Below are 9,666 nucleotides of genomic sequence, written 5' to 3' on the forward strand. Positions count from 1 at the left end.
TTTCCAGAGAATTCTGTGAATAAATAAACCTGAGGATCTGATAGACTTTCAACTGTGGCAACTACATCTACTCCTGAAGATCAGAAACAGCCAATGTTGTTGCCAAAGAATCATCATGTAACAACCTTGCTTCTAGATCACTATCACAAGACTCATCTCCATGCGGGCCTACAACTTTTTCTATCTGTGATACGAGAAAGGTTTTGGATAATTTCCAGAGGAGGTGCAGTCAGAAGATTCATGCACAAGTGTGTTATTTGTTATAGGCATAGAGCAAAGACAGGGACTCAGCTTATAACTGATCTCCCTGCCTCAAGAGTGCAGCAAACCAGACCATTCACATGAATTGGAGGTTATTACGCCTGTCCTTTCATTATTACACTTCAAAGAGGACAGAGAACAAAGTCAAATCATACATTTCTCTCTTTATATGTTTTTCAACACTAACAATTCACTTAGAAGTGGTTGGAGATTTGTCTTCATAGTCATTCATAGCAAAGCATGGAAAACCTAATGAGATGTTCAGTGATTGTGCCGCAAACTTCACTGGGGCATACAAAGAGTTGAAGGAACTAATGAATAATGTGTCGAAACATCAAGGCAGTGATCAACTCACAGATTAGTTATCTACTGAAGGTATCGAGTGGAATTTCAAAATTTCAATCCACCATCTGCTTCACATTCCAGTAGACTGTGGGAAGCTGGTATAAAATCCATGAAACGGCATTTGAAAAGAGTGACGGAAACATCTCGTTTTCACTCTGGAGTTTTCAACCTTAGTCGCACAAGTAGAAGCATGTCTCAATTCAAGACCGCTATGTCCATACTATCCAATGATACATCAGACTTGTTGGCCTTAACACCTGATCATTTCCTCATTGGAGCTGCACTAACGTCTGTTCCAGAGCCAGAATATTCATTGTTTAAATCGATTTCAACAACTCCAAAGAGTCTATCAAGATTTCTGGGGAAGGTGGAGCTCTGAATTCTTATCCAGACTCCAACAGAAGCTCAAGTGGTTTTGTGCGACCAAGTATGTTCAAGTTGGAGATTTTGTGCTCTTAAAGAATGGCTTGATGTCTCCATTGCAATGGAAATTAGCCAGGATTATGGAAACATACCCTGGTAGTGATGGAAGAGTTAGAGTGGTGTCTTTATGCACTTCTCTGAGTACCTTCAAAAGGCTTATATCAAAGATATGCCAAGACTTCCAGTAGACTGATCAAGTGTGATGAACCAGAGGGTTCATGGGCGGTTGGTACATTAGATCCTATGGAGAATCATTGTCAGAGAAAAAAGAAGTAATAATAGAGAAAACTATCCATCTTGTCTGTGAGAGTATGTGTTTTATTCCAGATGATATTGTTTGTGACGTTGTTGTCTGTGTATGTTATTGTTGCCTGTTTTTCGAAGTAGACAAGTCTTGAGGAGCTGCAAGTCCGTCAATTTTTATTTTGTGTTTATTAAAGCTTTTTTAAATTATTTTTAATTGAGTTTGACTCACTGTGCTTTATATCCGTCACAAATATTTTAATTGATGCAAAAACAGGACCCGCTAACAATCTGTTTCAAATGGTCTACATCTAAGCACATTGAATGTTTGTTGTAAAGTGTGCTTGACCAACATTTTTTGATATTGAAAATAATTTTTTAGATTCATGAGTTGCCATCAGCAATCCTTTATGCAAATAGTGGGAATTTATACCTTTTTTTCCAACATTCTAATTTGAAGTAGATTGGCAGCATCAATAACTGTGGGCACCATTTTTGGAGTGGCCCAAAGACTCATAATAACTTGTGTAACCAACCCCTTTTTTCTCCCTTGCAAAGGTTTTCTGTGCTGAAACAAATAACTAAACTATATAATATGAAAGATTCAGTCCAGTTCTGCATCTAATACAATGTGCTAAATCTTTATTGACCATCTGATTTGTATTTTATGAGAAAATTATTGTTTTTAATAACTTCAAATATTTCATCAGAATTTATTTGATTAATATTCAGTGCCATTAAATTGGTAGGCCTATCAAATCTATTTTAGAATTAAATTAATGACCTTAAATATTCTAGGGTGGCATGTGCGTTCCTGCTCTCTTTCACACCCCTGGTAAATTTAGTCATTATCTCAGAACAATTTTTTTATAGACAATAGTTTGATAAATTTCATAAAACCCCTTTGGACATTGCTTTGTCAAAGTTTTCATTTTCGTGTGGGCACATTATCATTTTTTTTTTTTAATATATATAATTTACTGATGATCGTTTGATCCTTGTCAATGAACTGTTAGTGTAATTTTTTGTAGTACCTACTTTTTTCATGCCTGCATCAACTTCATCTTTCTACACCAGGAAAAAAACCCGTAAATAGTAAGAAGGGAGTAAAAGACTGGTATTTGGAGTTCTAAAAACAATTTCTAAAAAGCACATGTAGTAACTCAAAAATACTGTTTTAAAAGTTACTTTGAACAAAATGAGACAAATTTTTTAAACAATCTTTTCGTACAGAAAAGTTTTATTTGTAAAGAAGTTATTTCTCTATTTTAAATCAACAAAAACATTTTGATTCTAATGAATTTTTTGTTGTGTAGAAAAATTTAATGATTTTAAGTTCATTATGTTAAAAACTTGGCTGTCATCACCATGAATGTAGGTTTAACAGTGTGATTAATATGAATATATGTTTAACAGTGTGATTAATATGAATATATGTTTAACAGTGTGATTAATATGAATATATGTTTAACAGTGTGATTAATATGAATATATGTTTAACAGTGTGATTAATATGAATATATGTTTAACAGTGTGATTAATATGAATATATGTTTAACAGTGTGATTAATATGAATATATGTTTAACAGTGTGATTAATATGAATATATGTTTAACAGTGTGATTAATATGAATATATGTTTAACAGTGTGATTAATATGAATATATGTTTAACAGTGTGATTAATATGAATATATGTTTAACAGTGTGATTAATATGAATGCAGATTTAACAAACAGTTGAAATGTTTGTGGTTTTTTTAAATAAATATTTTATATTACTTTCAGGTTGTGACCCCAAAATAATGGGCATTGGTCCTGTAGGTGCTATCAGAAAGCTTTGTGATCAGACTGGTATCAAATTGAGTGATGTAGATCTAGTTGATGTAAATATATTTCAGCTGTCATTCTGTTGTGTATTGTATTGCAGAAAAACCCTTCTGGAAAAATTTTCCTTTTTTTAGCTGATAATAAATTCAATTAAGAAAACGGGTAGCCAACATATATATCTAGCATGCATAATTTATAAAACAGTGTGCTTTCTGCACCAATTAATTTAATGTCAACTAATCAAATGCTATTAATTTAAAAAACTTCGAATTTATGCAGGAATTTTCTTGATAATAGAGCTGGAATCGCAGCTGTGTTCAAGAATCATAATAGCGCTGTGTATGCTTGGTTCTTCTTGAACCATGTACTGATTTAAAAATTTAAATATCTTTTTTCATCAACCACAAATGCAAATCATTCATTACTTTTCTAAATTTTAGCTGTTTTAACTATTTTACTTTTCACCTACACAATGTATTACTGGAAGAAAATATAATCATATTTAAGTGTTTTAATTTCTTTTGTTTCAGATCAATGAGGCTTTTGCTTCCCAATTCTTGGCTGTGCAGAAAGAGTTGCAGCTAGATCCGACAAAGACCAATGTAAATGGAGGAGCTATAGCACTTGGCCATCCAGTGGGGGCCTCTGGATCCCGGATTGCTGCAAATTTGGTTTATGAATTACGGTAAGACATCTGGAAGTATGTAATTTAAAAATTCAGTGAAACTCCCTTAAGATAGCCACTTGGTGTTTCGTAAAAAAGTGGCCATCTGCAGAAGTGACCGCCAAATAGAGGTTGTATGACAGGAAAAACACATTTCAGGGGGGCATGTCAAAATAATGGTTTTCAATATCACAAAAAAAATCTTATTAAAAATCAATTTATTTACAATGCCCAAAAACCATACATATACAGTAGAACATTGCTACAACGATACTCTATATAACGATAAATCCCTCTACAATGGTATTTTTTCTAATCTTGTTTGTAATATAGTCTTTAAAGTTAGACTATAAACTTCTCTTGATACAACGATATCCTTTACTATGATAAACCCCTCTATAACAATAATTTTCTAGGAGAATTTTGAAACCGCTACAATGATTATTTTTCTTTTTCACTCAAAATATCCTTCAGCGTATTTTTTAACTCAACTCACATGTGTCAGTTTTTTCGAGGACGTCTAATATCAGTATTAGGCATCGCCTAATCACCGAAAGTGTTCGGTATCACTACTTTTTGTATGATACACCAAAGAGTATTGCAGTAAATCCCTTTACAGGGGAAATACATCTAACTGAATTTCTTTTATCAGCTAGTCAATTAAAATATTTTGCAGCGAATAAATACTCAAAAGCATATTTTTTTGGTGATACTAAGAATGTTGATTTAGAAAAGAGCATAAATTTGATGACACGTGATGATAATGTTGTCTCAATATAACGGTAATTCCTCTACAAAGATATTTTTTCTTGGTATGGTATCGTTGTGTATATCAAGGTTTTAGTGTATTTTATGGCAAACTTGAAATACCAGATCTGATTAATTCCTTAATCTCTATTATCCAAGATCTGTTCTTTCTTTATAGCAAGTACTGTTTATGTTCTTTCCTCACATTTCTTTTACTCCCTCACTGTTTTACTGAATTTCTGTGTGCTAAAAAGGGAAGAAAGTATCGGAAAGCCAAAACTTCCACATCCTTTACCTATTCAGTAAAGATCATAGGTTATTTGTCTATTTTATTTATTGTGTGTTTACCCTGTTACCCTGGGAAAAAAATTTTAAACTGTCTTATCAGCTAGGATCAACCGCATAGCATTAGCCTTTGTCATCCTATTTACAAATGTTTCCAACCTGATAGGGTCACAGAAAACAGAACTGATGAACAAAAAATCTGATTGATCCAAAAAAGTATTTATGCTGATGTATAAAGATTATAAGGTTATACAAAGAGAACTACCATCTTTGAATGCATTGGGAAGAAAAAATGCACAAAAACTTTTTAAACTCTTATCTATAAGGAACTGGCTGCGGGCCTCTTACAGAGGTGGCCGCGGAATAAGGGTAATTTTGGTATTATGTCTAATGGAGCTTATTGTTCGTTCTGAGAAAAACTGGGCATGAAGGGAAGTTGACCAGAAAATAGAGGTGGCTGCCTATGGCAGTTTCACTGTAAATGTTGATTTAATGTACTGTATGAATTGGATTTAAATAAATGAATTTTTTTTAAATGTTATATATTCATGGTATCTCAAAAGCATCATGGGCATGTGGTGTTTGAGCATACTTATCTGGCTGTAATTATTAGGATTCCAGTTTGCATACTTACTCTCAAAAATCATAATACCAGGTGTGGGGCACATTTACACTCTTTATTCCTATGTTACCTTCATTGCACGTAGTGAATGCATACTCGTACAGCATGCATATTTCTCCCATGCTCAGATAGGAGTAAAAGGTATACATATGTGCCCAGGTAGGCTCATTTGTTGTGATGGCACCATACACATCATTTTATGCAATTTTATTTATTGTGTGTTGCCAATCAATGTATTAAAACTTTGATTATATTTGCCCCTCATTAATCAGAAATTCTGTGTTTATGCCTGTTTTCTTAGCAATATTTCTTTTCGCCCCTTTCATTTAAATTTACCCTCGAGTATTACATACTCTGGGTCATAAGCACCAAGAACAGTAGTTAATGTATATATTACGGTAAATTGGATAAATCCTGCAATTATGCATAATTACTGACCATTTTGGTATACTTAATTAACCAGAGTTATATCAGCTATCATATGTAATCTCCCATTTTTTAACATTTACCATAATATATGCAGGGTGCATAGCAAACAGGAGGTATAGCATTTTACTGGCAAATCGTTGATACTAGAGGGTCCAATGTCATTCATGTTTCAAGGGATTGTACAGTTATTAAAATAAAAAAAAATAACTTTCTACAGGTCCTGTGTGCCCCAAAATCCAATGTTGTTTCCCTGTCTCTCTTGATGCCAACAAAAAAAGTTCCATGTTTCTAAGTGCAATATTCACTGAGATATTCAAATTTGAAAAATGGAGGAGAGTTAGGAAAAAACAGCTCTAAGTGCGAAAAAAATGTTTTACCCGCATTTACTGCTGTTTTTCCCCAAATTTTCTCCATTTTTTTTTTTTTAATTTGAATATATCAGTGAATATTTTACGCTTAGAAACATGAAACTTTTTGGAATCGGGACTGACTAAGCAACAACTTTCTAATTAGGGTTTTTGACATGTGGGGACTGTATAAAAAACAAGTTTTTTATTGTAATAACTATACAACCCCTTCGAACATGAATGACATATCTGAGTACTACAGGTTATTTAGAAACTTTTTCTAATTGAAAGTATACACCTCTAGGATCAACGGTTTGCTGGTAAAATGTCATACCCTGTTCGCTATGTACCCTGTATATTGCCTCCACCATCGAGAAAAAAAAGTTATCCGTTGGATACTCAAGTTATTTTTTTGGGGGGGGGGGTTAATGATAGGGATATAATTATTTTGCTAGTGGCTGAAAATTTATATTTCAATGTTTCTTTCATAGATTATAATTTTAGATAATTTTTCATACTTAGGACCAGAAAAGGAAAATATGCTATAGGGTCTGCATGTATTGGAGGTGGTCAAGGTATAGCTGTTATGCTGGAGTGCGTCAAATAATGTTATGTCTAATAAAAATCAATGTTTGAACTTGTTGTTTAAATTTTTACAATGTGATTGAATTAAATATTGTATTTTTTTATTCCACCAATTTATATTAAACATGTTTATGATTATTTTGTTGCATAACTATTTATTTGTTGGGCAATCAGAACAAGTGTTAACTTTTCAAAGAGACAAACTGAAAATATTGTTGGCCTTTAAAACCAATTTCAGAGGCCTATTTTAATGATGTGAGTGTGCGTTAAAATAAAGTTCGTACCTGATGTATGCTTTCTTCCTCTAATCAGCCAATAGCTTTTGCATTTCATTAATGCAAATAAGATAAAGTTAATCTTTGAATTATATTACCAAGGATTGAACGATTCACAATTATTCAAATGAAATTTCATGACAATAGATGTACTGTTACATTCAACTTCTGTGTATTTGTTCTTCCTATGATATCCATGAAATGAGGCACATTAAAGATATGGAATGTTCAGTAGGGGTGTTACACTTGATGTACTGCTTCTGATCTCTGTTGATGATTTTATAAACAAGTTTTTGAACATGGAACTTTTAAGAAAATAATTATTTTCTCTTTAAATGTGAAAGAGAATACAGACCCAACCCTTGGAAGGGTCACTTATCCATACGTTATGAGACAGATGGATCTTCTGGGGATGGTTGACCAAGCAACAGATCAAGTCAACTAAAAAAATTTGCATTGGTACCTAAAATTTTATAGGTGATCACTAAATTAGAGGAGGACAAAATTTTTTTTTAAATAATGAAGCGTGTGTGTGTGCCAGCACGGAAAAGGTCGTCATTGAAATGAGGGAGAAAAAACACTATCTTGGACAGTTTTGTTTGAAAAATATATATGATTGGCTGCTAAGAAATTTGGCACACACCTAAATTATTCTCCAGTTTTTGTGTCTGGCCATTACCTCCTAGAAATACAAGACCAGTCAATAGGTTGCCATACACAGCTGTGACGTAGTAAATTTAGGCGGAAGCAATCTTGGTTCAGGGTCTCCACGAATACGTGAAAAAGACATGTGCTTCTTGTCATAGAGATTGTATATCAACTTCGCTACATTATTTTAAGTGGCTGCGGAATTTTCCTCATGGTCGCTGAACAATTCATGTGTGTTACTCGTGCTTTTAATAAAATTGAACAAAATTTAGTAATTCATGTACAGTAAAACCTCGGTAAGTCGTCACCCTAATAAGTTATTTTAGTTTGGTCTTGCCTGGCTTCCATAGATAATGTTATTAAAACCTCGGTTACTCGTCACTATGGAAAAGTTTGGGGGAGAGAAATGGATGATTTCTATGGTTTTTCTTTCCTTTGAAGAAAAAGCTTGATACGACACTATTATACATTAGAAAGTGACCATAAAAGCCTTATATAATGAAACGGAACAGCTCAAACAAAAATAGTGGCACTGAGGAAGTTCATTTTTCGACTAAAAAGACCGAAGTTCTTGAAGCGTTAGAGGGACTATTCAAGTTAGACATAATTCTTGCATATAATATCAATAACAACTATACAAGCTTGGCACACAAGCATAGCTACACATTCAAGAGTTAACCAAGTTAAGACTGAATAGGTTAAGAAAGAGTAAGAATTGCTATTGGTCATATTATAATGTAAAAAAAGAGTAATGTTTGATTCATATTAGGATGTCATATGATTTTTAATTAGAAAAAATGACATTAGTCTCTCTCTCTACACAAAGTTATTAACCGACTGGCGGTTCAAGGTGTTGACAAAAAACTACTTTAAAAATGCTTGGTCTCCAGGATGACAAAAGCTTCGAAAAGGTTCTGGCTATTTTTTCTTCCCCCCCCATACGCACAGCAGGACATCGAGGTCTTTTTGTGAGGTTGATTGCTTTGTACTGCCCAGAATTTAGATTCACAATTTTGCCATCGAGTGGGCTGTACACTGTATAAATTTTGCCACTCTTTACTCATTCTAGTCTTTTTTAACCACTGATTCCAGAAATTTGCCGCTCTTGGCTACAGCTCCCTTTTCCACCATCCCCATGCATCTCTCTACAAATTACTCTTTTGATAGCTCACTTGCTTTTATACCTTAATCTTGATGGTTAGTCTTTCAATTGGTCCCTCATTGACCTCGTTCCTTACTTTCTAGCCACAGTTTCGGTCATTCACATACTTGCACGCTCTGTCACTTTTGATCCAACATTGGCCTAGTCCCTTGCTCACTCTTGTTCGTTTGTTCACTCATTTGGTCCCTCACTAATGTTGCTTATCAAAGTGAATTTCATATTTACATACTCTCCAGGTCATTCTCTTGGTCACTCACTCACCTGGCTCCTCTCTGTTATTCACATACTGTACTTGCACACTGTTTTGATCCCTTACATACTTGCAAACTGTCTAGGTAACTCTTTTGCATGGCCCCCACATCCTGCAGTAGGACCCTAGACCAGAATTTTCACGGGCCCCTCTATAGTGAATTTATAGTGTGAAAAAGCAAAAAACTGGTAAGAATTATCCCGGACGCTGAGCCGGGAGCTCTGTCAGCCCCACCCTTGGGGGGCATGCTTTTTTGGTCACATACTTACCTAGTCCCTTGTTTTCGAGCATAATCTTTTGGTTTCTCACATGCTTTTACACTGTACACTTTCACGTACAGGGCCGCAACTAGATAATTTGTCACCCCTTGCATGTAGAAGCAGTTAAAGGGTGAATTCGGCACCCGTTCTGGTTCAGAATCCGGGTCACCAGACCTGTCTGCTAGTTATGGCCCTGCTGACGTACACTCGCAAGTACATACTCTGGGTTACTCTTGTAGTTGCTCACTGACCTGGTCCCTCTTTTAGGCTTTCATACTCTCTAGGTCTTTC

General features: G+C 34.4%; 1 protein-coding gene across 1 annotated transcript in view; it reads left to right on the forward strand.

Annotated features, from left to right (window-relative positions):
• yip2 (yippee interacting protein 2) overlaps window positions 1–6,918 on the forward strand; it is a 38,375-nt gene extending 31,457 nt beyond the window's left edge. Inside the window, exons 9-11 of the mRNA XM_089233251.1 lie at window positions 3,060–3,157; window positions 3,632–3,786; window positions 6,718–6,918. Coding sequence (XP_089089377.1) covers window positions 3,060–3,157; window positions 3,632–3,786; window positions 6,718–6,802 — 338 coding nt within the window. The 3' untranslated portion in view covers window positions 6,803–6,918. The remainder of the gene's footprint in view (window positions 1–3,059; window positions 3,158–3,631; window positions 3,787–6,717) is intronic.
• The last annotated feature ends 2,748 nt before the right edge of the window (window positions 6,919–9,666 follow it).

This window comes from Pholcus phalangioides, unplaced genomic scaffold (assembly GCF_987345545.1).
Source record: "Pholcus phalangioides strain wild (caught in Gottingen) unplaced genomic scaffold, Ppha-v1.0 ptg000007l_1, whole genome shotgun sequence".
NCBI lineage: Eukaryota > Metazoa > Arthropoda > Arachnida > Araneae > Pholcidae > Pholcus > Pholcus phalangioides.